This window comes from Rhipicephalus sanguineus, chromosome 11 (assembly GCF_013339695.2).
Source record: "Rhipicephalus sanguineus isolate Rsan-2018 chromosome 11, BIME_Rsan_1.4, whole genome shotgun sequence".
Lineage (NCBI taxonomy): Eukaryota > Metazoa > Arthropoda > Arachnida > Ixodida > Ixodidae > Rhipicephalus > Rhipicephalus sanguineus.
The window spans coordinates 39975436-40002948 of record NC_051186.1 but is presented as its reverse complement, the minus strand read 5'-3'; the positions used below and the strand labels follow the sequence as shown (position 1 = coordinate 40002948).

Genomic DNA, 27513 nt, shown 5'->3' with positions numbered 1-27513 from the left:
GCGAAGTATCTTAAGGCGGAGCTCAATCCGGTGGTGGTGGTGGTGGTGGTGTGCGGCGTGACCACCCTTACTGCGCATGCGCATACCCTCTCCACACACCTCCTCTCCACTCACCCTCTCCCCTTCCTCTCTCCACTTTCCCTCTCCACTTCCCCTCTCCCCTTCCCCTCTCCACTTTCCCTTTCCACTCTTCCTCTGAAACGCAGGCTAGACATGCCGAAATTCTCTCCTGCGCAACGCCGCGATGAGCTCGAGCGCATGCGCGTCCCCTCCGCTTCTCTCTCCTCTCCCACGCTGCCCCCCTCTCGCCCGCCTGTCGACCGCGTTCCCCGCTCGCCCTGTGAGAATTAACGGCCAGGCTAGATATAAGATACGACGCGCGTAGCGTCCCTCTTCGCGTTCCACGACGCGAGGTCGGTAGCATGCCCAACGAACGCCAACGGAACGCGATCGTGCAAGTGCTCCGGCTTCGCATCGCCTCATGGTCCCCTTTAGCGGGAGATGGTGTAATTTTTTTGAAATTGCTCCTGATGGTCCATTTGTAACATTATGAACTGTACATTACAAGTCCGCGGCATTTCCTCCTCAAAGGCAGATGCACACAATCGTGCACCAATCGGCGCGCGCTCCAGAATGACGTCATGAGCCGGACGGCATGTGACCCCGCCTTCGGAGACCATTGCTGAGTGCAATGACCAGGATTATTTCTTTAGTCACGGAGACGATCGGCTTCTGCGCTTCAGGCGTCTGGGTGGGGCCTCTTCAGACTTCGCGAAGACCATTTTACGTTGTTTGTAAGAAAGGCTTTTTGTGCCGAGCGTGAAATCACTGAATGAATGAATGAATGAATGAATGAATGAATGAATGAATGAATGAATTTCAGCTTTATTCACAGGGCTCTGGGATGCGTGTTTGCTGAGATGCTGAATGGCTCGCCTCTGTTTCGTGTAAGTATTATAATTACACTATAGTATAAAATGATTGAATAAATTTTATGCGCCCTATTTCTTTCTTCTTGGCCAAAAGCAAACGGCGATCAAAGAGCTGCCGCAGCATTTATGTCACCCATCCGTATCAGCAAAATATTTTAAAAAGCTTGTGTCAATTCATGACCAGGATTTGGGGGACAGCGCCATCTCTCGTCGGTGACAGCCATGACCTGCCGTAACTGAATGGGAAATTGGCTACAATTGGCTACAATTTTACCAAAATGTTCCAGTGGGTCTCTGCTGTATAGAACCCGGAGTCGTTTTTGATAACTAGCTTTGTTTCAAGAGATATGATTTTTTTCGTCTATTTCCCATTCAGTTATGACAGGACACCGCTGCCGCCGCCGAGAGATGGCACCACGTAGACTGACACTCCGATAGCGCGCGGAGCGATCCAAACGAGGGACAGGTTCACACGCGCGGCTTGTTGTGTTCATGTTTCAACTAAGAACCCCTATAAAATAAAGATAGAAAAGGAGAGAAATTCTTAGCGAAAAAAATTTCTTAGCGAAAGCAAACATAGATAGCAAGTGGTGGGAAAGAGAGAGGGTAAAAGCCCAGCCAAGCCAGGACCAGCTGGGTGCCCATCAGCTCTGTTGCGACCCAGCCTTGCGCGACTTAGTGCAAGCTGCGCTATTTATTTATTTATTTATTTATTTATTTATTTATTTATTTATTTATTTATTTATTTATTTATTTATTTATTTACCAAGTTTCTCATTGTTCATAAGGTATAGATCTGGTCTTGCTGTTGCCGAACCTCACATTCCGCCCCAACCCCGTTTTCATTTCTTCCTTTCTTTTGGTAGGGTGAAAGCGACATCGAGCAACTCTGCCTAGTCATAAAGGCTCTTGGAACTCCAGATGAACAGGTGTGGCCGGTGGGTATTAACTATTTCACACGCGCTCCGGCAGCGACCCCAAGCAAACTTCAAAAAACAAGTATAAAGCCCACCAGTCTGTAAGGCTTTAAAAAAGAAAGCTTGTTTAGCTATAGACGCTAAACGCACCTTAATTGTACGTTTTCCAACAAAAGAAACTCTTTATCGTATATACTTTAAGTAAGGATCATTTGAATTTCCTGCATACAGGGTGATTATCTTAGAATTGCCATATATCTGTAGTTCTGTTATGAATTATCCGATTTTAATGCGGTTTGCGACAAAACATTCAAGAAGGATGAAAATTTAATGACTCATCCGTTTTTCAATGTGCGACGTAGAAAAAAAAGCAGAGATAATAAATAACGAAAACCTGGAAATGCTATACAAGGACGCTTATAGGCTGACGCTTATAAAATGTTCTAAAAACTCTGATTGGCACGCGGCATACCATACGTGACTAGTAAAGGTTTGCAAAGGTTGCGAAGGTTTATAATCACTTACCCTACAGAAGGTGTTGAAAAGACCACACTAAACGTCAAACTGTTCTGACTTCAACAGTATGCAGTCCCTCTTGTATGGCATTGCACGGAATGTCGTCGTTTTCGTTATTTCTTATTTATTCTTTTCCTTTCGGCTTTGCACATTAAAAAGAAAACGGGACGGGCCATTAAATTTTCATCCTTTCTGAATCTTTTGCCGCAAGCCACATTAAAATCGGATAATTCATAAGAAAAGTACAGCCCAATGAAAGAGGTCAGTTCTAAAAGAGTCACCATATAAATAAAGTTAATTTTCGTATACCTCATTTCCCATACCACTGCGAAAGTTAGAAAATCTTCTGGGTTCTCTTTCTGTCGTACAAATGACGGTTCGCTAACCCTTCCCACTCATTTTTAAAAATTAATTCCTTCCTTCCTTCTTAAAAACAGCGCATGCAACACAAGAGCAAGACCAAAAGTGACGGGCACTGTCCCGTTTGGTCTTCCTGTTGTGTTGTTTGCGCTGTTTTTAACATGAATCCAATCAACTCCCCCAATTATCCGTCCGACTATCCCTCTTGCCAATTTGATAACCTAATTAAGTAAATATCGAGAATCATTATTAAACATAACAGGTACTTCAATAAAGTGGGTGGGCACGACATACAAACTGGTGATCAGTCGTGCGGCGACAGGAAGCACAGCCCAGCACATCTTAATAATTAATAAATTGATTCAGCACATCTTAATAATTAATAAATTGATTAACTAATGCGTAGTCTCTCGTGTCCTGGAAACGCGCCTCTCGTGCGCGCGTCTTTCCCGCGCAAACCGTTGTCTGGTCACGTGACCTCGTCTATCGCTCGCTCAGGGCGTGCGAGAGCTGCCCGACTTCCACAAGATCAGTTTCTCGGAGAGCGCTGGCGTCCCCTGGCGGACTCTCCTGCCTGACGTCAGCAAGCACGCCAGGGACCTGGTCAGGGCGTTCGTGTGCTACGACCCGGAGAGGAGGATGACGTGCTCAAAGGTGATGATCGCATTCATTAACCAACCAAATAACAAAATAAATAACTATAACTACCTATATAACCCGTTCCAGCTAACTAATGAAATAACTAATTAACTAACTAATTAGATAGCCACCTAACTAGCTAAATAACTACATACCTACCTTGGGGCGGATAGAGGATTTTTCCCAAGCTTATACATTACCATAAGCTTATGGGAAGTTTTATAACTAATCAGCTAAATAGGGGGGGTGTCGACATCACGGGCTTCGGCGGGGGGAGTGCAAAAGGGGCCCTTGCCCCTCCACCCATAGCACACCAGCCTCCCCCCCCCCCCCCCCGCTTATGCAACACGGGTTTGCACCCCCAAGACAAAATCCTTCCTATACGCCCATGGTCAACACCCATACCCAGCTGGGTGCCGACGCGCCATAATCAGCCTATATATTCAGAAATGAAAAAGGCCAGGGGGGGGGTGCACATCCAGGTCCCCCTATGGATCCATCTGTGTATACCCACCTCCCCTACTAACTAACTAACTAACTAACTAACTAACTAACTAACTAACTAACTAACTAACTAACTAACTAACTAACTAACTAACTAACTAACTAACTAACTAACTAACTAACTAACTAACTAACTAACTAACTAACTAACTAACTAACTAACTAACTAACTAACTAACTATAGTCGTATACAACTAAAGAAGGCCTGATAATCCCCGCCCAGATGAGCGAAGCGCAGCAGCCGATTGCCTCCGCGACTAAAGAAACAGTCCCGCTCATGTACATACTGGCCGATGTTGTACGACAGCGGGGTCACCGACCGCGCCTTATTACGTCAGTCTAGAGCGAGCGTTCATTGGTGCAGACACAAGACAGACCCGTCGCTCCGTCACTGTCCCGTCGAGCGCGGTCTTGCCATTATTAGCGCAAACCAAGTAGCATAGCTAAAAATTCTGGTGCAGGCTTGTGCGCATCCGCCATTGAGGTGGGAATGCCGCTGCTCTCTAAAGTTGTGGCCGAATACAACTAACCACATAACCAAGTACAGAACCGTTCAACCCTCCCGGAAGGTTAAATAAAGGAAGGAAGGAATAAAACAAGAGAGAAGGCAGTGTGGTTAACCAGACACCTGTCCGGTTGGCTGCCCTACGCTGGGAGAATGGAAAAGGGGAGTATAAAGATGGGAGAGAGAGGGAAGGAAAGACGGAAACGATCAGTAAATGCCCGGACGCGTATAAAGCTCGACGGTGGAACCTGCCAGAACCAGGGAACCAGGGTAATAATAATAATAATAATAATAATAATAATAATAATAATAATAATAATAATAATAATAATAATAATAATAATAATAATAATAATAATAATAATAATAATAATAATAATAATAATCATTTATTTAACGTGCCCAGGAACAACCATAAAGTCTTTGTGCAGGCGCACGCAAAAATAAAAGAATAAAAATAAACAATACAATACAGACAGTCCTCAGAAATAACAAGAGCAAAAACGCGTAGACAAAGAGAAATGAACACAAAAGGGGAGGAGTAAAATAAGAATACACGATAAATATTGAAGGGGAATGAAAAATTAGATTGCATATATACAACTATGCGGAAAGGCGGAGAAGGGAAGACTTTGTACATTGTGCCATACTATGTCATGACAGTGAAAAGCTCGGATAAAAACAATGACTGTGGATTATGAGAAACGTCAAGATCAAGAAAATTAACATTATAGAGACTTTGTATTCTGTGAACGGTAGAGTGTTGGAAGAAGCAGGCGGGTACATTAAACGGTCTGTTCTCTCTGGTTAACTTTCGCGGAATTCGAAAACTAACACAATTGAGAAGTACAGAGCAGGATATGATACCGTGAACTAGCTTGTAAAGAAATAACAGATCAGAACGATTTCGTCGGCAGTGAAGTGATGGCAATGATAATAATCCAGCAGTATTTGAACGAGATCCAGAGTGATTTCTAGCAAGGCGATGGTTATATATGCTGAGGAATTTTTTCTGGGCCCCTTCAATGGTGTTACCGCTGGATTAAGCAATGCCATTCCATATCACGGACGCATACTCAAGTTATGGAAGACATATTGCGGTGTACAATTTGTGGAGGGGTATAGGAGAACTGAATTCTCGAGATATTCTGCAAACACATCCGAGAGAACGAAGGCCCCGCATAGCAGCACGCTTAACGTGAGCAGAAAAGTTTAACGCGCTATCAACAACACCAAGATCACTGATTTCATAAACCTTGTATAACGACACAGAATTGACAGAGTATTGAAATGACACGCTATATGTTTTGATAGACATGGATTTTGTCTTAGAGGTATTCAGAGAAAGGTTATTGCCGTAGCACCATTTGGAAAAAGATAATAATAATAATAATCCGCCTGGGTATGCGTTCACTGAAGGGCAAAGACATCTCCCATGTTTCGCCAATCAACCCGATCCTGTGCCACACTTGATGGAGTGTAAAGCCGCCTTCGCCTCGTTATCTGGCGGACAGCTGCAGCGTCCTTCATGCAATGATCTGCTACCGCGTGCATGTCGTGTACGCGCCGGGATCTGTAAATGGCGGTGTATAAAGGAGTGATGGATCACCCACAGGTGGTGACGCGACGTGAAGCCGCTCCCGTGGTCGCAGGGTGAGACTTATGCACTCGACTCTATAGAAAAAAAAAGATCACCACCCAAGCTGCACTCCGTGCAGATGGTTCACCAGCGAAGATGAAACGTGCGGCCCCCCGGTGTTTATTACTGGGCTAATCTCGACAGTTCATTGGTGTATTTCTTAATTAATGGTTACGTCTGTCAAGAAATCTTAATTGGTGTGTTACCGCCCGTGTGCTCACTTCATCTTTAGTGGACCAGTGGTGAGTAGTGGGACTTGCCCAATTTCTGTGGCACGTATACGCGCTAGTTCTTGCGTTAAAGAGCTCGTTTCGCAGAAATTCCGGTGTCGGCGTCGGTGTCGGCGTCGTTGGTTGTGAGCTAAAAATCATCATCTTGTCCGTGACCTAAAAATCGAGAAAGATGCAAATAAAATAAATATCTTAGGTTCGAGTGAGAATCGAACCCAGACCGTTTGCGCGGCAAGCATGGTGTTCTACTACAGAGGCTCGCTGTTTATTGAAACGGCTTCGGAAAAAAAGACTGTATGAATGTCGTGTAGTGGAAGAAGTCCCCTCAACGCATGTAATATTGCGTGGCAGAAGCATAGAATGGCGCCAGGCGTCAAAACATGTGAATTGCGCGCAACGAGTGGGTGTTTTAAAGGCCCACCGATTACAAAGCGCTCAGACATATTTGATCATCATCAGCAGCAGCAAAAACATCAACAAAGTGAGTAGCAGTGGAGGTTCGCGTGTTGCCCTGCGGACGCGTAGTGGGCCGGCCCTTCGCTGATTCGCAAAAGGAAGAATTATGGCGTAGTGGGCATTTAATAACTGTACTTGCACACAGTAGGCATTCTAGGATCGTTTGAAACGGCCAACGTTACGCGCAGAGTGGTTCGTTTCCTTACGGCACGGCTGAGGCATGTACCGAGAACCGAAGCCAGGCTAGGTGTATATAGGGCAAAGTGGGCGCTGCCTTAACGAGCGTCTAAGAGAACACAGCAATAATGTCAGGAACGGTACAACGGTCATCTCGCAACTCACTGCCAAAGGTGCTCCTGCACCCCGAAATTTGAGCAGTGCACAGTCATATCCCGCAACCACAATCAATCGGCGAGGCTCGTAGTTGAAGCAAAATATATTTTAGAACGCGCAGAATCGTGTGTCAGCATAGCTTCTTTGACATTATCTAAGAAAGAGATTGAATTTTTGAGTGCTCAGTAACGTGTAATGCGCAGGCCCTGTGTCGCGTGCTTCAGTGTATAGAAGTGACGCTACTCCTTTTTTTCCAATAAACAAGTTGTAAGTTGCGCAGTGTGTGTCCCGTCTCTTCTTGGTCCTCGTCTTTCAAGCGCATCCACTTCATCGACATGCAGAACCAAATGTCCCAACTAAGCGCACTGACAGGCTAGCAATTGAGACGGCGATGCGCACAGGGCCCGATTACGCTATCGCGTTCTCCTCTTGAAAGCGAAGCTCAAACGTCCTCCAAGTTTTACTTTCGCCTGTATATACAGCTTCCCTGTAAAACACTAGTCCATGCAAAACAGGAGTATATATGCATTCAGTGTATGCGCTCGCACTGCGGGTGCAGCCGTAATGCGGGTGCATGCATACACTGAATATGAGGGGGCACTCACGGAGGCAGTAACGATTTGGCGATGAGGCGCTGTAAGCGCACGTGTCCGTATGTAGACCACGCTGCCGTCACCTCGTATCAGACAATGGACTGAGTCGTTCAACTCGAACGGCAATACGGAGCTTCGTTACTTGCAGTATGCACTATTATTCGAAAGCACGGCGCCTCAGAGCACGCCCTTCGACAGAAAAACAGCGCAGGAGTGTATTATTCTGTACATGAGTCCATTAAGTCCACAGGCGTGCGCAGGGTTCCCCATCATTAGGGGGTCAAAGTTCCATCACAGCGCCCCATCCCCTTCGTTTGGTGGAATACAAAAGACAACATGCTTCACAATGGGCGAAAATTTCAAAATGAAGCGATATGACGTGCTTCTCACAGTGACCTGCCTTTGGTCCCTGCCTTTTCGGGCGTAGAGATGGGAAGTAAAGAGCTCTTAGAATGCAACATCACGGGCCTTCGGCTCCCATTATCGTCAAAAGCCAGCGTAGTCCTAACCCTGCTCTTTAAACAATGACGCGACATATTTGTCTGCTCTGAGTAACGCTGGCAGCGGTACAGGGCAGACTGCCCCCCCCCCCCCCACCTTCCCATTTAGGTTATTAGGGGGGCGACTGCCCCCTAACCAACAGCCGCGTTTGACATTCTTGATTGTTGCGGCATACTGAACTCGATGCGCGCGTTTACTTGAAATGTTAAAAAATTATCGCAGGTGGTTTAGGGGCCCTTTAATCGACTCTTGCCATCCAGTGCATTAGTATTATTCTGATAAATACGTTTCTCTGAAACTTTGGGACCTCCTGCTGTAATACGCTAACCATGTAACTCAACTGAACTATTTAATAAACTTGACTTGAATGACTTGACTTCACTATACCACCAGCGCCACAACTTAATAATATAATTTCTCGTGCCTTGAATATACAGGCCTTGCTGCACTCTTTCTTTTGGAGCGAGCCCCTGCCGAGCAGGCCGTCCGAGCTGCCCGTGCCTCAGGAGCAGGAGCCGCAGTTCGACATGGACGCGTGCTTCGGCACGTGCAGCCACGAAGCGTCACTGGGCTGGTAGTGCGACGCTTACAACCGTGCACGCGGTGTTCAGCCTTCGAGTGAGGCTTGAAGCATGACGTCCATGTATCACCGTGAATTCGAGCGACAAAACGGAACTCTCCAGAGAAATTCCCTCGAGCTGCTTCCAAAAGGCACGCATAAAGTGCGCCCTGTGATCCTGTAGGTGGTGCTTGTGTTGTTTGAAGCCATCCTTTACAGTGAAAGCATGCAAGAGGAAGAAGAAACTTTATTCAGAAAAAGATAGATTCAGGCTGTTATGGTCAGGCCCTCAATCCAGGGCTCAGCTAGGGTAGCCACCTTAGCTCAGCTGGCACGAGCGGCTCGCTGGTCCTGGTCAAGCATAGCTTCGGCTGTGCTTTCCCTCAACCGCGAGCCATGCCTTCCACTGCCTGTGAAACATGCACGGTTGGTTAGTAATATGTGTGCCAGTGTAATAATAATGTAGAGAAGCATTGGAACGCTGTAATGAGTCGTCCTCTCGAGCGCCTTCTAGTGGGTCGCCCTCTTCGCCTAGCTCTTCTCGGAGAGCACGCCCCTCGTGCTCGTGAGGGTCTGCGAGTCTGCGCTCCGTCGTGACTGTCGTCGTTGTGCATCGTCGCCGTCAATCCCGCCGTCAATAAACGCCTTTACAATAATAATATCTGGGGTCTTACGTCCCAAAACCAATTATGAGAAACGCCGTAGTGGAAGGCTCCGGAAATTTCGACCATCTGGTGTGCACGGACATCGCGCAGTACACGGGCCTCTGGCATTTCGCCTCCATCGAAATGCGACCGCCGCAGCCGAGCACCATAACCACTGCTCCACCGCGGCGGACATGTGCCAGTGTAGAGCCGAATTTGTGGTTGCATCATTGTGTCACGCTTACCAACCTGCTGGTAGCCTGCATGTGATGCCATCTGCCTATGAAGTCCCTGTAACTCCATGAACTCTAGCAACTGAACGGAACTATCTGACCCCCCCCCCCCACCCCACCCCGGCGCTCGCCCTGCGCACTGTGTTCTTCCCTTTCTTATGGTTCTTTTACTTCCCAACCATCCCAGGAGCATCATCATCCTCATCACTCTTGCGTCAAAAAATGTCGAATGTGTTCAACTTGTATGTGTTCCCCCATGGTTCCCCCCTTGACGCTGCTCCTGACGGGTGCTGTGCTGAACCACATCGCCACAGAACATAGGAGCCCTGTTCTATATTCTCTCAACGTAAACGAACGCAATAACCGATGTAAAAACACCATTCTTATCAGAGGCGTAGCCAGAACTTTTTTTCGGGAGGGGGGGGGGGGTTCAACCATACTTTATGTACACCCGTCAGCAAAAGTTTACGGGACGGGAAATTTTCTAACAAGCTATAGTTTCGCTTTATCTGGGACCATTAAATCCTAATAAATACTTCAGCCTGTAGTTCGTATTGCAACAGATGCAGTCACCACCAGCTCGAGTAGAAGGGTTGCGCAATAACAGAGCAGAAATTCGCACTTGTAGTCAAACCTGCGTCCCGTAAACTTTTGCTGACGGCTGTACGTACGTGCGTGCGGTTGTATCTGTGCGTGTATATATACTCAAGCGAAATTGAAAATTTTCGGGGGGAAAGTTGTTGACCCCCCCCCCCCCCCCCCTTGACTACGCCCCTGATTCTTACAAGGTGTACACACGCGCATATCTCAGATTAAAAGGTGCAGAAAGGGGTGTAAATTTTAACACAGCTAGCCACTGAGCACTTTTATTTGTGTATATTTTTATTCTTTTTGACAGAAATATTTCAAATAAGTGTCTCCTTGACGTATTATACGGAACTGATTTATTAGAGTGGTAAAGTACGTGCTTTCTTTTTTTTTACTCGGCTGAGTTAGTCACGCGGCATAATCTCCCGCCCATGGAAGATGTGGGACGCCGTTGTGAGCCGTTGCGCCAAGGGGGCGTTAGTTGTCTGCGCCATGCGCGTACTCAACGCAGCCGTCTTGTTCTGGCGGGTGAAACTAGTTGATAAATAATCGTATCGCTGCAAGTTTCACTGGTTTCACACCGCATGAGGGGCTGGGGGGGGGGGGGGGGGGGGAAGAGCTCCCTAGTCATCTAAGTGGTGGGGGGTGGCAAAATCTGCCCCACACTTAGACCTAGTATGGGGGGGGGAGGCTGCGAGGAATGATCGGCACCTCCCCCCCCCCTCCGTGGTGGGAAACCTGCGCACGCCTATGTTTCACACCATAACGTACATACCGCGCTGGACAACCATTTCCACAGGGTGTAAGGGAGGTGACTTCATTTTAGGCCCGATAAGGTCAGCAATAGGCATGACAGACACTTTTGTAGCGCGTACGAGAGAGCACGACGGAAGGGAAAGACAGCTGGGACACAGCGCATACAGGGTGTATTTTCTTTTAGACAATACAGATTTTTTATAAAAAATCTATGACAGTCAGGCGCCTGTCGTTTTCGCATATGAACTCTATGTCGAGACGGAAATACCCTCCCGCAGCTAAAATGACGTTGACACGACTAATTAACAAGAACTCGTTAATTAACTATTTAATTGTTTATTTGAGGGCAGTTGTTTATATTAGAGAGTTGTAGTGCATGATAAATCACGGCATACCCATTTCTTATAAATCACAAAAGTTGCACGTAATTCGAGATATTCAGCATCGAATTTTAAGGGCGAAATCGAAACTGACGGCGCCCGTCGCGCACAAAGCGCAGCGGAACACCGGAACGACACGTGACAGGGTAGTGACGAATTTTGAATGAAAGCGCGCCGACGCAGAATATGCTCAGGAAAATCGGCAAGCATTCTGAAATACACGAGTAGATAGTTAATGTTTGCGTGCGATGGGTGGTGCTTATCTGTTTCTTTCTTAAACTATAAAGAGGCGCGAAAAACTATTTCGCCTGTCTGCAAGAAAAAAACATGGCTGATCCCTCCGTCATAGGAATCCTAGGAATCGGTATAACACGAAAGTGAAACGTGTCTTCACAGAAGTAGGGCTTATTACGTAGTTATATATGAGAGCTTGTACAATGTCTATTGGTGTTTCGCAGCTATAGCACCGTGTAACGTGGATGCAGCCACGTTGTCGCCAAGTGGCACATCACAGTGAGATGACTTGCAGCTTTTCACGAAAACATACGGCCGCGGCGCGCCTTCATTCACTCGTGGCGCGATATTGTACGCGTTCTTAAAACGGACGTTACATCCAGCCGCACGCGATTGGTCAATGCAGGGCAGTGACGTCTGTCGCGGTTCATATTGGCCATTCGCGTGCAGGTGGATGATACGCCACGTTCCAAACACTGAGAGGGTTTTGTGCATCAAACAAGAGTTCTGTGTATCAAACGTGGGACCTGCGTGACGCCAGCGCCAGACATGAGACAACGACAGGGCGGTCCCTTAAAGGGGTCATGAAGCACCCCTTGGGCTGATTGAAAAAACACATCCTGCGGAAAGCTGACACGGCTATGAACTGCTCTGCCAAATATTACAGTCGTGCGCGCCGCGTAATGGCCACAAGCGGAGCGCGAAGTTGCCGTTTCCCCAGGCACCCTCTTTTCAAACAGAGGCCGGTTCTCACTCTCGTCGGTGGGCGGGGCGTCTGTCCGCTGTACGTCGCAAGAGACATTGCATGCTTATTGGCCGATAGCCGACGTAAATCGAGAGCGGCGTTCGGATCAGATGCGCTTCTTGCCGCGGGGTGCCGCCACTTGCCGGCGCCGCACTCCTCAGTACACGGTAGCCGCACTCGCGCAAGCGAATCACAGCGGGAGAGCGATCGCGTTTCATGACGCGCGCTGGCGTAACTTCTTGCCCCCATGCCATCCCTCCCTGTCTAGCTTCCAGTGCGCTCGTCGGCACGAGAAAAGAGAGAAAGCGCTGGGAGCGTGCGCCAAACCCCCGTAACTCCGCTGATTCTTGACGGATTCAAGAAATTTTTGCGGCAATCGATTCGGGAGGCAGTACACTCCGATACTGAGGCCATTAGATCATTACTTGGAAAAGTGGTTCATGACCCCTTTAAACTGCTCCGCTGTTAAAGCTCGACGCTGACGCGGCGAGTTTCCATGCCCTGTGCAATGTCGATCCCGTGCCAGTCAACTTTTATAGAAAGTATCTATAAACGTTGGTGCCAGTGGCGTAGGCAGAAACTTCAGAAAAAACTTGTTTCGCGGGTGGGGCACGCCCTTGATCAGACGTGGGGTCCGGGCAGGTAAGCGTGGTCGAGTGCCATTTTGTGCTCTCCATCCGATGGGGGGGGGGGGGGGGGGGGTGATTCTTAAAAGGAATAAGGAAATGAAAATGGCAATTGGGTGTGGAGTGCACGATAACTGTCTCTCAAGTGAGGACACCTCAACCGATACACTCACGGGGGATTGGGGATTAAAGGGACAGTGAGAGTGAAAAGAGTATGGTAAAAGAAGAAAAAGAAAGGTATGAGTGGAAAGAAACAGTGAGGGGGTGGGGGGGGGGGGGCAGGAGAACGGGCGTCCGAGTCACCATGGTGAGCGGCTAGAAAATTCGTTCGACTAGGCCGGCATCCTCGAGAAAAGCGAGTAGGGCCGCAAGGGCTGATCGGCGACGGTGCACGTGGCCGGTGGGATGGAGCAAGTCCTGCAGGGTCGCACACGGCAGTTCGACGAGGCGGTACTTCATGGCGAGCCGCTTCCGCGCAGTGTTGAGAGACGGACAGTCAAACAATAGGTGGCACAGAAAAATATTCGTGGAGGGGGGAGGGGGGAGGGACACGGGCCCGGTGCCACCCTCCGGCTACGCAACTGCCCTGTGCTGTGCAATGTCTTGTGCAATGCGACGATGACCGAACGCAGCCGTGTATCAACCAAATTACGCTTGAAAAGTGCCTGAGAGAGACCAAATGCATGTTGCGGAATATATATATATTTCACGGAGTAAGTCGCACTATTTCGTTGTGTTCTGCTTGATTATTCAATTAGGTAGGATTAATTAACCAACTCCTGATGCTAAGAACTTGATGCTATCTTTCTATCTTTTAAGCAAAACAGCCCGTTTCTGCTCACTACGGATGCGCGCAAAATACGAAAATATATTTTAAAATATATAGTTATTATAATACATTTTTCGGCATTTCACGGACATCTATATGGTGAGCAGAAAAACACTATTAGTAGATAGAAAGTCAGAAACTGACTAATGCAAACCGATCGACAACTTTCTCTATGGAATTTTTTGCCCAGCTTCGTTTCATTAGAAGTTAGTTAATTAATCTTGTTCAATTAAGCAATTAAGCAGAACACAAAAAAAAGCAGCGTGGCTTACTCTATGCAATAGTCAGCAACATGCATTTGATCACGTCGTGATAGAGTGCGTCGGCATATTTTTAAAACTCTGGCTAGAGTTAGGTGGGGAGCCCTGCATATCAACCGCTCCATATGTGTCTAGCAGCAGGTTGTGGAGACATCAGGTATACGTCGTGGCATCGGCTTTCCCTTCCCAGTCTTTCTTACGACAAACGGTTGCGAGGGAGGGGAGAGGGAGATGCCTGGGGGGAGGGTGGGAGTAGATGAGAGAAAGACGAGGGCGGGGGGGGGGGGGGTGTCTTCTGTTTCTTAGAAGAAATCACGATGCCTTCAAGCGGGGCCACGGTCGCCTCGAACGTCGACGACTCTTCATCGGAGGTCATCCGACGCGTCGAGACGCAATCATCGTCTAAAAAAATATATAGAAAAGAAAACTCGGTCATTCGCAGAATGTCACTCCGCACGGTTTGTCGAAAACGCAAGCTTTCGACACCGCGCGCGGGAACGAAAGACGTCTTTGAAAAAACAAAGAGAAAATTGACAAGATAAGAAACAGACGCCGTGTAAACGCGTAGAATTAATGATAGGTGTGTGTATGTGCATGTGCGTGTATATATGCATGTTCCTGTGTGCGGTGCCTGCGTTTGAAATAAGTCAGAATGGGAAGAGCGAAGCCCGAAGAGATGAAGAATTCTTGAACAGGGGGTGTCGCTGGAGCCAGGTGTGTAGCCAGAATTTTTTTGCGCGGGGAGGGGGGGGGGGAGGGGGGGGGAGGGGGGTATCAAACTACCCTTTACCTGTTCGCGTGTGCGCGTATATATATACACGCAAAATTGAAAAATTTCGGGGGGTTCGAACCCCCTCCTCCACACCACCTCCCTTCGCTAACTTAATGGCTGGAGCCAATATTTCAACAAGCGAGATTTGTCCTTGCAAAGCCAGCAACAAGGACAAGACAGCTTCCCGAACCGTTGGCTCCAGCGACGTCCTTTGTTCAAGGATTGTTGATATCTTGCCCGTGTGTGTGTGCGCGTGTGTGCGCGTGTGTGTGCAGCATATCTGTCTAGCTCACAATTGTGACGGTTTGGGCGTGTTGGTATGACGTGACCAATAAATTCTAAGCGCGAAAACAGACGAGGACTAAGAACGCGTATCGCCTGTGTGTCATACGTGTTCTTTGCCCTCGTCTTTTTGTGCGTTTAGAATTTATTGGTCTGTCTCGCTGTTTTGTCAAGCCCTGTAGAGAAGGCTTGGCTTGCGAACAGGAAAAAAACCTCGCCCTTGTTCCACAAGTTGCGTGCATCATGATGGAGGCTCTTCGCTCGATCAAGATATTCGGCTACACACAATCTGACCTGAACGCGCACACCCAGGCCCGCTTTTTCCTGGGACCTGGTCAAAAATGCTAAACAGCATTTAAGAAATTGCACATAAGTTATGCACCGCAGTTATCAGTGTAAAGTAGCCAAATGTTATTTTTAAGAAGGGCTATTATAGCTTTATTATAATATCGATTAGCTTGAAGACATATATTCATTGCAGCGAGGGCATTTAGGCACTTTTTGTTTTATTTAGCTATGCCGTAGAATACCGCACCAGTTGTGGGAGGGGTCCTCAGCCGAAGAGCACAATTCTGGACATTACCGAGTTCAATAGCATTTCCGGACACCAATGGAGGTCGTAGCAACTGGCCCTCTGGACCAATCGAAATTGACAAGGTGACAAATTTGGCAGCATGGCGGAATACGACAATGCGCCCAGAATGTCACTCAAGGACTCTGGCAGCCTTGGGCACACATAAAGGTTTTGAGCAAACGGTACTATCACAGCGGACGAGTGTTTCGCACCACACGCGGATCCAGGGGAATGTCCTGATCAGGGGCGTAGCCAGAAATTTCTTTCGGGGAGAGTTCAACCATATGCACATTCGTGTGTGCGTTTGTATGTGTGCGTGTATATATACACATGCAAAATTGAAAAATTTCGGGAGGGGGTGTCCCCCTTATCTACGCCCCTGGTCCTGATGCCCCAGTGTCTTCATCTTGGCAAAATCGAAAGAGGGGGAACGGATCAAGGGCTCGTTTCTTTGTTAGACACACCCTATTGAAGCCGAAAGACAACGAAGGCATAGGGAAAATCGTTTGTAGTTTTTAACTGTAGCGTATTAATTATGACATAAATGGCAAGAACAACTTGCCATCGGTGGGTACCGAACCAACAACCTTCGGATAACGCGTCCGATACTCTACCAATTGAGCTACGACGGCGGTCGTCCTCCCGTCCAATTTACTGGATATTTCCGTGCGTAAAAGCTTGGCGAAAAATCCAAGGTAAAGGTGGGAACCGTCGGATGAAAGCACAATGTGCTGTAGACGTTGTGTGAACCGGAATAGAGGCCCCAGGCAGCCTAGTATTAGCCCTTGTCTCCGTTCATACAACCTCTATAGTTCATCTTGGTTAGAACTAGGAAGATCAGACTACAGGCTTTCAGGGGCAATTCCCTCTGAGTGTTGAGCAATAAACCTGTAACTGTATTATTTTTTTTCGGAGTTACTTTTGAGCATGCACGTTCGCGTGCCATGGGATTTTTTAGCAATCCTATTTTGTCTTCCTTTTGGCAAGCTTTTGATCCAAACGTGAAGTTCGATTGCTCCATCTGACGATTCGGATACGTATCAACCTCAAAACAGGGCCGGCGCCAGCAGAGGGCAAGGCGGGGGGGGGGGGGACACATTTTCGCCTTCCGCCCCCTTGCCCCCTCCCCCCCCAAAGAGCAAACGTAGTCAATTTGATAGAATGGTAGCTTGGGCTAGTTGGGGATTTAATGTCGACATGATCGCACTGTTCAATGCGAACAAGGACAGAGGTGTGTCCTCTCCTTTGGCCTTGTTCAAATTGAGCTGTGCACCCAGCAAAAAAAAAAAAAAAAAAAATCCTGATGCCGCCCGTTTCTCAAAACGACCCATTGCAAAACTCTCGCGACGTTTGCGGCAACCGATGATAAGTTCACCAGGATACACACACCACGTGGCACGATGCTGTCTGACTCGGAACCTGATGAAACCTGTTGTTAACTAGTCGCGTGAGGTTGTTGCATGCAGCGGGTCACATATCCCACATCGCGCGCCCGATCGTGCAACGTACGGTCATGCGGTTTAGCGCGACCTCCGCGTCTCTTGCACACAAATAATAAACGCCCGCAAGCGACCGCGCCCCAACCCCATATCCACCGCAACAACGCCTCAGCGTGCGTGGCTGCGTGGGTTGGGCGGGCGGGAGGATGCGACGGATGCGTAGATGCGAACCTTGAACCTCGGTGTCCCGTTTCTTAGCTCGGTGCCCGCGCTCATGTTTCGCTTCTCCTCTCTCTCTCTCTTCCGATTGCACAGGACCTCACAAGACGTCGGAGAGACGTCGACGTGAAAAACCCCCTCGCTCGTGACGTCATCACGTACGCTGGGCGGGCGTCTCTCCTTCTCCTCCTCCTAAGCCCCTCCCCCGCGCTCTGTGCGATAAGCAGGGCCCTCATATCCTGCGGTCGGCAGTGGGTCGAACGTCCAGTCGAGAACTGATACACCAGTGGTGCCCGTCAAGCCGCCGACTGACGGACGACTGCTGCAGTCTTCGTATCTTTCAAGACTATCGTAACCTTTTCTCCAAGAAACAGCATCTGCTCGACAGATTCCACGCAAACCGTCGGCGTTCTCGTTAACACCGCTTCAAGAAGCAAGGATCATCCTTCCTACACAGCCAGTCATGCTGTCGACACGCCACATCCTGCCGGCCGTAGCCGCCATCCTCGTCCTGTTCGTCTCCTGGTCGCGAGCACAGGATGCCGCCGCCGCCGAAGAAGCTCCGTTCAGGCCCTTCCACAACTGTAAGCGACCGCCGCTCCGTTTGTTCATATACCTGTCCACGGTATCTCGATTGGCACTTTTGTGTCAATCGCTGTAGACGCCGTATAGACCTATAGACGGGATAAGGATGGCTGTGACACTATATACAGACAGGATGATCACGATGCTTATAAACATCTTTTATGTATGCTGCGAGCAGCAGATGGACAGTGAACGCTCTATTCCCCACGCCTTCTGTTTCGAGAAGACGCCCAGCTTAAAAGTTAGAGTACATCTGCTTACGCCATCTGTTACAAGTAGACGGACGTCAGAGCAGTAAACCTTATGACGTGATCCAATAACTATTGTGTTGCGCTTGCCCCAACCAAAGGGCCATCAGGTTCGTCTGCATCGTCAGCAAGGCCGAGCGTAACTTGGAAGCACGCTCAGCGAGTTCCAGTGGTCAAATTCCCAAAACTTAGTTTTTTTTTCGCAACTGCTCCCCGTTCCCCATTTTCCCAGCTGCCTTCGCTATTGAGGTGTCCGGCATCAGGATTGGCTGAAATTTTTTCTCTTACGAAGGATTATAGCGCGAGTGCTTTTTGGGAATACGGGCCCAGATGTTCAGAATTGCTGACTGTAGGCCTATAGTCGATGCATCTTCACGGAAAAGTTATCTGTGCCAACGACAAGGGACAGCCACATTAATATCTTGACCATTTATGCCAATAAGATGTCCTGTTCAAGATATTCCACACAACATTACGAAAAGTTACAGCATATGAAGTCCCATGGTTCAAAAAGCGTGGGCAGGAGCCATAGACCTGTCGTCTTTCACGAGTCCCTTGTTGACGATGTTCACACTTCTGTAACTAATTCAAAGAGTGAAAAACGGAAAAAAAGTTACAATTTGGCGTGGTGTGCCGTCATTGCCTCGTGTTTACGATGAAATACATCAATGTCGGTGCATGAATCAGCATCTTGCCCTTTTTTTGTCGTCGTCTTCGATGCAGGCACATGGAAGAAGGGTGATCCAGGTGCGCCTGCGTTGGCTCGCCTGGGAGGATGCGATGGACTGGAGGTGTGTCCCCTCTACAGGAACACATCGGCCAAGCTTGAAATGCAGTTCCGTACGTATGCCCTTCTTGTTTCTTCATCTTTCATTTTATTAGAGAATTGCGTCAGTGGATACTTTACGTGGCCTGGACAGATCACGTAATGCAAAGGACAGATAGCCGCAGGTCAATTAGAGCGGACGTCGGCAGGATGTTTGTCTTGGAGGGATGCAAAGCCGTGTTACAATCTTGGCAGGGGGGAGGGGAGGTGGAAGCGCTGGTGTGGCTTGGGGGGAGGGGGGTGCGTAGTGTCCCTTTTGCACCCCCCTGCCGACGCCCACGCATAAAATGGGATCAGCTCGTGCAGGATAGGACAAATTGGACATCATTGGGAGAGCTAGGCCTTCGTCCTACAGTGGACGTAAAATAGGTTGACGTTGATAGATGACTTCATGTGGCAAAACCACGCACGCCGTAGTATGGTGAACTCCGTATTTGCTTTTGACCGCCTAGGGTTCTTTCACGTGCTCCCAAATCCAAGTGCAGTACACGCGTGTTCTCGCACGGTGCCCCCATCGAAATGCGGCCGACCTTGATGTGGCCGACGTACGCGTGGCCGGGAATCGAAACATGACCACCGTTAAGCGCTAAACGTTTGGGAGAAGGGACGAAAAGACACGGAAAGGCGCTAATCGAAGCCACGCCCTCCAGCTTAGCAGCGCGACATGGCTTTATCGTTGTGCCCTTATGTGTCTTGTCGCTGTTCCCATGTGCGTGTCCTCTCAGTGTAACAAACAAGATAACACTCTGTTGAAAGTGTACATACGTACATCTATAGCGCGGACTGCGTTCGGCGGCATACACCGTGGCCTTCATGCACCACAGCCCTCTGAACCATGCAGCTCCCTGCAGGGGCGTGGCCAGAAATTTTTTACGCGGGGGAGGGGGGGGGGAAGGAGGGTTCAACCACCCTTTATGTATGTTCGTACGTACGTCTGTATGTGTGCGCGTATACATACACATGCAAAACTGAAAAAAAATATAGCCAGGGGAAGGGGGGGTTGAATACCCCCCCCCTCTTCCCCTGGCTGTCGCCACAGAATTAGACACCAGCAGTGGAAGAACGCAAGATTGGTGGCGAAAACGAAGGAACACACGGAATGGAGAAGCTTTACAGTAATAGTAAAGACTGGAGGGGTGAGGAAGGTCAGAACTGACCATTTGTTAGCACAAACTACCAAGCACAAGGAGGAGTAATGGAGAGCGTGGTGGCACTTGCACTCAATGGAGAAGCTTTACAGTAACAGTAAAGACTGGAGGGGTGAGGAAGGTCAGAATTGACCACTTGTTAGCACCAACTACCAAGCACAAGGAGGAGTAATGGAGAGCGTGGTGGCACTTGCACTCAGCCCGATTCAAAGAGGATACTCCTAACATCCGTCCACTCATCGATCCCTCTATCCATCGCGAGGCGTCATGGTGGTCCACTCCATATATCCATTGATCCAGCAGACTATATATACGAATAAAAATGGTAGGCATGTTTGCCGCGGACACAAGTGAAGAGAAACAGAAACCTTGCGACTGTGACTGCCGCTTTATTTTGCGATGAAGAAACTTCTCTTGAAACGCTTGGGCCCGTTTTTTTTTTTTTTTTCCTTCAGAGGTACACAACGCTACCCGTGGCGTGTACCGGCGCATCTACGGCCTCTTCGAGAAGGTGATGGTGCCGTACGGTCGCGAGACCAGCATCTGCGACTCGACGGCCTCCGTCGACGATGACGTCAAGTGCTCCCAGGCAGACCGGGGACTTCGCGAGGGTCACACGTACCGGCACACGGGAGCCTTCTTCGTCAAGCCCTTCTTCCCAAAGGTATGTATGTCAGTCAATCAAGTCAATCGATCGTTCTGCTTTTTTTTAGTTAGCAAGTGCATGAATACTGGATGGCACATAGAGAAGGAGGTCCCAGGGGATTACCAACTAGCTCAATGTTTATATAGTACATTGCGAAGCGAAGTGGTTCGATCCTGTGTAAAGGCCGCACCTCGTCAAGAAAGAGAGAACGAAGGAAAGGCAGGAGGTTAACTAGAATTTGTCCAGTTTGGTACCCTACATGTGGAGAAGGGAATGAGGGGGCAAGAGAGAGAGAAAGTAATTAATATTAATAACTGGTGAGGTTTTATGTCCCATAACCCCTGTATGATTATGAGAGACACCGTAGTGGAGGGCTCCGGAAATTTCGACCACCTGGGGTTCTTTAACGTTCACGGAAATGTAAGCACACGGGCCTCGAGCATTTCGCTTCCATCGAAATGCGGCCGTCGCGGCCGGGATTCGATTCCGCGACCTTCGGGTCAGCAAAGAGAGAAAGTATGGATGCACGCAGCGCACATGTACTGTGCACCATACCTATGGCAATCACTTAATATTGTGTATCTGATTCAAATCTCAAGTATACACATATATACATACACACATACACACATACATAAATACCACACAGACACACATACATACATACATACATAGGCGTGCGCACAGGGGGGCAGGGGGGGGGGGCGGCCGCCCCCCTAATCACTTAAGAGGGGGGCGAAAAATCTGCCCCGTACATTGACCCTTCTAGTCACCTATAAGAAGGGGGGGACGCAAAATCTACCCCATACATTGACTTAGTAGGATGGGGGGCGCTGCGATGAACCTCCCCCCCCCCCCTGATGGGGAACTCTGCGCACGCCTATGCATGCATACATATATACATAACATACATCATATGAGCCATAAGACGCTTCAACCCGCCCCACCCAGAAGCTAAGAACTTAAGAACTCGTTCGCGTTATACAGACGAGTCATTTAGGGCAACGGAGTGGATGCCGTTTAGGGAGGCCAGTGTACCCGTACGCTCGAGTGGTGTATAGCTTATCACGTACTTCTCACGGCAAACAAAAGATTTTTCGCCTAACGTAAACACATACAGCTACGTCCTGTGACCGGAAGTGTACGCGACTGAGAAGACGCGTCCTCGTGTGATATTGCGCCGACGTCCGAAACAAGATATTGCGTCTGGTACGGCGGAAGGTGTCGCACAGGTGCATAACGTATATCGGACGCAGCCAGTACGATGGATGTTTGTATCGCGTATGTGGTGCTGTGTCACGTTGATAGCGGGCGCACGCCGTTGGTGGCTTGGAAGCATGCCGGCCTCGCTGCAATAACGCGAGGAAAGGCACGCGAGATACATGTCTATCGTTGTAGGCCAGAAAGACGCCCCGAATACGCTCTTTCTTCTTTACAGCGAATCTGTATACCTCCACCCCGCTACGGTTTCGTTTCAGTGGGCAGAAACGCCAGGCCCCTAAACCACCAACAGACGCTCGCGCTCTCGTGCTCCTCTGGTAGCAGATGCGCGCGCTCCTTGCGTTTTAACCTCGGACGCTGAGGTAAGGCATTCGGAGAGGTGGACAGACGAACCGACGAACGCGATCGCTGTAGGCTCGTGCACAACTGCAACGCCACAACTTAATTTCGACCTCTGGGTGGTTTAGGGACCCTTCAACAGTTGAAGGCAAACGGCATATCTTTCTATGCCTTCAATAAATAAAACCACAAAACAAGCATCAAATCCGCATGCTGGATGATAAGGCGCCTGTGAACAATGGGAACACCCTCCCTCACGTTCCGTTAAAGATTAGGTTGCAGCTGCTTTGAACTTCACACGGGGGCTTCGAATGACGTCAAACGGCCCTTCCTTCTTCCCGCGTGAGTTTCCCGCTTTCATATATAAAAGGGACACGCGTCTAGCAACTCATTCAGTTCATTCTAAGACTACCATGGATAGACCAAGGAAATTAAAGAAACCAGAACAGCGACAATACAATGCTCGACGAAAGAACAAAAATTCGCCTTGCTCAAAATGATCGCGGAATCAATCACGGTCTACCACAGTCACCACAAAGCGATCATCACTACCATTACCATTTAAAGTAATAATAAAGCATACCCCCTGTCAGTATGCGTGGTGTTTGATACAGTTTCGCTGTCCAACCACCTCAGCATGGATTGAAGCCATAATTCTGTTTTTGAGAGTAGCTGACACGCCTTCAGGAGCAAGTGGGAATCGTAGGTATACTCCGTTTCATACATCAGGTTCAGCGCTATGAAAGCTAGCGAGACTTCTTGCAGTAGGTGCGTTCGCACCAACAAATTTGTCAATGATTTTGCCACCCGTAAGGTGATTTTCTTCCGTTTTTGCACTAGTAATAATTTAAGATACGTTGTGTCTAGAAATAAAGAAAGCCCGTTATGTATACGGTTGTCAATAGATTGTTCTGGATGGCATGGCGTATCTTTGTTTTCGTATCGCGGCCTCCGCGATTAGTTCCGGTAGCACGTAGCCGGAGCCGATCGCGGAGGCCACCTTCACAACGACGAAATCCAAGCGCGAGACGCGCAGACTTGCACACGAACTTCTCGCATAACTTCCACAGCATTGCACCTGATGTACGAAACGGACGTAACGAATCGAATCTGAACCTGGTTACGCACCTTTGGTAAACACGTAGCCGTTCATCTGACTGAATTGTTTTTCCTTTCTTTTCTTTGCTGTCACAGGTGAAGGTGGACGTCGCCGTGTACGTTTACGACAAGGAAGGCCCGAACAAGACGCCCATCGCCTGCGTCATGATTCCCGTCGAGATTCTGTGAGTGCATTCATTCGTTGATAGTCAGTTACAAATAGCAAAAAAAAAAAAAAAGAGCCAGGCGTAGCTAGCTTGCACTAGTGGTGCAAGGCTAACACCACAGTGGAGCTGATCGGTTCCTGGCTGGTCCTGGCCATACGAAGTGATGCTAAGTTATACGAAGTAATGTCAAGTGATGCCAAGTTCCAGTCGAGTCCAGCACAATCACCTCTCGCCGTTTTGAGCTGTACTAGGTCGAGCAGTCTCGCTTGGCAGCGCGCCGCGATTCCGGGTAAGCCGCTTCCACATCGGCATGCAATGCGAACATTATTCGGTCTCCCCAAGTCTGCGTCTGGCGCCGCCGCCAGGCGCCGGCGCGCCGGCTTTATACAGAACGAAAGAACGCACGCGCAATTAACCGTGACGTCACGTCTTGCGCATCCGAGCGGTTGCGCGCAGTGTCCAGGCAGGCGGGCAGGTGGCGGAGCAGTGTATGGGCTAGCGAAGCAGGCGCACAACTGTACAACCGGTTGCAAGGCAACGCGCTGCGGGGAGTTTCTTTCTTTTTTTTTTTTTTTGCGTTGGACAAATTACGGCTGGCTAAAATGTTGGCCAGTGCCCACAGAACTTTGGCGCACCGGCCGTTTACCTGTGAAAAACATTCATATGCTAGCTGGTTTCCTCTCGAAGCGTAAGTAACTACGCCATGCCGCTTGGCGGTTCTCACATCTTTTTCCAGCATCGCTGCTGCCAGCGCCAGTGTCGACACCGACATACCGCTCTACCAGTGACGTCATATGTCGCGTAACTGTTCAGGTCACGTGACTCCCCCCCCCCCCGCCCCCCGCAGCAACGTCCCGCATAAAGCAGCCATTGCAATGTCCAGAATCTCACATATCTGTATAAAATGGGGCCTGTAGGGCACCCCGTCCCCCACCTTTTCCCAAATGTCACCCAGACCTTTCTTTTTAACGCGATAACGCTATTCTCTATCTCTTTTATTTATGTATTTATCTTAAGCGAGAAGCTTAAGAATATCTGGGGCATCAACGCGCGTCAGCATAGAAGCAACGGCCTTGGGAACACGACCGCTCCCTGTATAACGGACGGTTGTGTCGAGACCACCACCGCAGACGGACGTCATCGGACACACGCCGCGCGCAGTTTCTCGTACGAAAACTGAGATAGCGGATGCGAGCTATCACCCCCCCCCCCCCCCACCTCCCCCGAACTCCTGTCCACGAGTGTATGGATGACGCTCAGCGCGTCGCGTGAGCAGTTTCTACAGTACGAAAAAAGAACCAAGAAGATAGAAAGAAAAAAAAAACGCGTGATGGGGGGGCATCGCCAGTAAAGGTTTCGCAGATACAGATAAACCAGGGGCCTGCGAGTTTCGACGCGTCCGGTATCGTGTTCGCTGTGTCTCACGCTTTTGAAGAGCGCGGAGACAAGATGCCTGCACATCTGCCGGATGGATGAGACTTCTTGGAAAGGAGGATGGCGCCGAGAAGAAGAAGTAGAAGCGCACTCACACGCGCGCGGTCATCTGGTTTTCGCTTGTTCCGTAGGCATGTCTTTGTCGATAACGTCCACTGCGTGCCCGCGTCGCAGTCTGCAGCATGCAGCAGGGCGTGCACTGTCGCAACGAGCAAGTGTTTCCGAATCTTGAGCATATTCGCACGGTTCCTCGTTGTATTATCGCGGAGCAAGTCGAGGAGTCGTTGCATGCAGTCAGCGCAGCCGGTGCGCCTGTACCTGCTGTGCACCTGTACCTGACGGAAGCTTTCCGTAGCACGTTTCATCTTCAGATACAGATAACGGGGAGCAAGTGGCTTCTGCACTGAGGTTTAAGCCTCGTGAACTAGAAGACAGCGATTGACAAACTACACCGTTATTCCGACTCGCACACACTTCGATATGACCGCAATTTTTCTCCTTCATTTCGTGCATGCGGATGATCAATAGAACCCCCATGGCTCATCGACGCGCGCTTGAGCGCATCACTTTGTTGCATAAGATTGTACACGGCCGCAGTTGCACACAAGCATGCAAGAGGGGGGGGGGGGGGCGCAAAGTTTGCCCCATACATTGACTTAATAGGGAGAGGGGGCGCTGCGATGAACCTTTGCTCTCCCCCCCCCCCCCTGAAGCGGAACCCTGCGCACGCTTATGCCTCTTCAGCCATTTGTAAAATGTTTTACGTAATATTTTTTCCAAGCGTTGTTGTCATTTGGAACAACCTAGTTGGTTCTTTGCGGGAAAAGCCAAGTGAACAGTTTGTGAAAGAATTACCTCACCATATTTTCTAATACGTTTCTAATGCATTGTATGTTTGTTGTTTGATCTACTGTACGATATACCCACCCCTTTTATGTCTCGTTTATCGCAACAGCAGTATCTGCAAATAAATAAATAAATAAATAAATAAATAAATAAATAAATAAATAAATAAATAAATAAATGTGCCGAAAAAGGGTAGTTGTGCACCCAGCCCGGCTTTGAATATTGTGAATTAAAAAAAAACGAATAAATTCTGGCATATTACGTGTCAAAAGCACAGTAGGTTTATGTGGCGCGTCTTAGGGAGGGGGGGGGGGAGAAAAATTCGTAGCCTGGTCTATGACCACATAGACCAGGCTAAGCTTGTACTTGTGTCTGGTCCAAGTGGTCGTTATTATGCGCAGTTTATACTTTTCCTCTATATGTATGTGTCTGTGTCACATACAAACCGACAATTTGTGGCGACGGTGCCATTTTTGAATTTTGTAAAAACACTGCCATGTTTTTGTGTTTTGGGCCAATCAGAGAGCGCGTAGTTGCCCCGTAAGCCAATCGGAGCCGACAAGATGGCTGCCGCTGTTATCTCACGTCACGATGTTTATATTTTCTTCGTTTCCGCAGGGACAAGGAAGGGGCGTGAGCTGGTCGCCGACCTCGACCACCTGGCGCAGTTGCCGAAGACTCCTGGAGCGGAGCCCTGTTACAGCAAAAATAAATAATTTAACATATGACGAAGGTCCTTGTCATTTTACTTCTCACACAATGGAATCGGCGCACAACTGGGGCGCCCTCTTGTACCCGTTATAAAAACACGCGAAAGTCACGTGAATGAAGTCACGTGACGGACAAGTGGAATGATTTGTTGGCTCGATTCGGTCCCACCCAAGAGGCACGGCGCACCGGGGTGTTATTCTGGACACTGTCAATTCCGCCATACTTTCAAATTTAGCAATGGCGCGGCATTTGTAAGCCAATCAAAAGAAGCTGTAGCAACACTCTGGGCAAATCGGAGTTCACCAATGGTGGAATTTGACAATGTCCGTAACAGCACTCCCGAAAGTGGGAGGGAGCAGCCAAATGGGAGCAGCGGCATCAGAGGATGTTGGTTTTCCGATGCTTGCGGAATCACGTGGCGCTCCTTCCCAATGTTTGATGTCGCACTGCCCGCAATTTTTTTTTTTTTTTGCCAACATTGCCTCACTAAAGTTCCCTGAAACTGGGTATGTTAAGTCTCTCGCTCCCTCGCGACATCAAATATTTTAGTATAACGACCTGTACGCGCAAATGCTCGGGATAACCACGTGATGTCGCGACTAATCCGGTCTTTTCCTTCATATCTAAAAATGTTATAGTCACTTGTCACTTCGTGAACGCGAATAAATACTATCCCCATGTGGACGGTAGAATGTCGCTTTAGGTTAACCAGGATGGCTTTCTCGTCATCGGCGTTTCGAGGGAGTGCACTGAGTACACTCATCAAAAGGAGCGAGTAAAAAGGGTGTATACCTTGAATTATCGCTGTGCGCCCGGCCAGTATTTGAAGAGCTCACGAACAGCGTGCGCTATCAGCGTGACATAGCATTCTTGGTAGGAAAGTGGCGAGTGCCGAGTTTTCAAGAAAGGAAACGCGAGAAAGCCGGATTACGATTATTGTTGTGCGACAAAAACACACCCTTTTTACGCGCTCTCTTTA

At 48.8% G+C, this 27513-nt stretch overlaps 2 protein-coding genes across 2 annotated transcripts in view; both read left to right on the top strand.

The window, feature by feature from the left end:
• Positions 1–8703, top strand: part of LOC119373815 (cyclin-dependent kinase 20) — a 16420-nt gene extending 7717 nt beyond the window's left edge. The window contains exons 5-8 of the mRNA XM_049411106.1: positions 896–947; positions 1799–1870; positions 3224–3379; positions 8563–8703. Coding sequence (XP_049267063.1) covers positions 896–947; positions 1799–1870; positions 3224–3379; positions 8563–8703 — 421 coding nt within the window. The remainder of the gene's footprint in view (positions 1–895; positions 948–1798; positions 1871–3223; positions 3380–8562) is intronic.
• Positions 8704–17558: 8855 nt separating this feature from the next.
• LOC119374810 (uncharacterized) lies at positions 17559–26549 on the top strand. Its single transcript, XM_037644998.2, has 5 exons — positions 17559–17849; positions 18822–18938; positions 20528–20736; positions 23473–23561; positions 26442–26549. Exons 1-5 carry the CDS (start codon positions 17729–17731, stop codon positions 26458–26460), a joined length of 555 nt encoding a protein of 184 aa, XP_037500926.1. The 5' UTR covers positions 17559–17728; the 3' UTR covers positions 26461–26549.
• The last annotated feature ends 964 nt before the right edge of the window (positions 26550–27513 follow it).

Coding starts and splice junctions, on each gene's coding strand:
- LOC119374810 (XM_037644998.2), top strand. CDS start 17,729: ATGCTGTCGACACGCCACATCCTGCCGGCCGTAGCCGCCATCCTCGTC. Junction 17,850..18,821: donor GTTCAGGCCCTTCCACAACT/GTAAGCGACCGC, acceptor TCTTCGATGCAG/GCACATGGAAGAAGGGTGAT. Junction 20,737..23,472: donor TCAAGCCCTTCTTCCCAAAG/GTATGTATGTCA, acceptor TTGCTGTCACAG/GTGAAGGTGGACGTCGCCGT.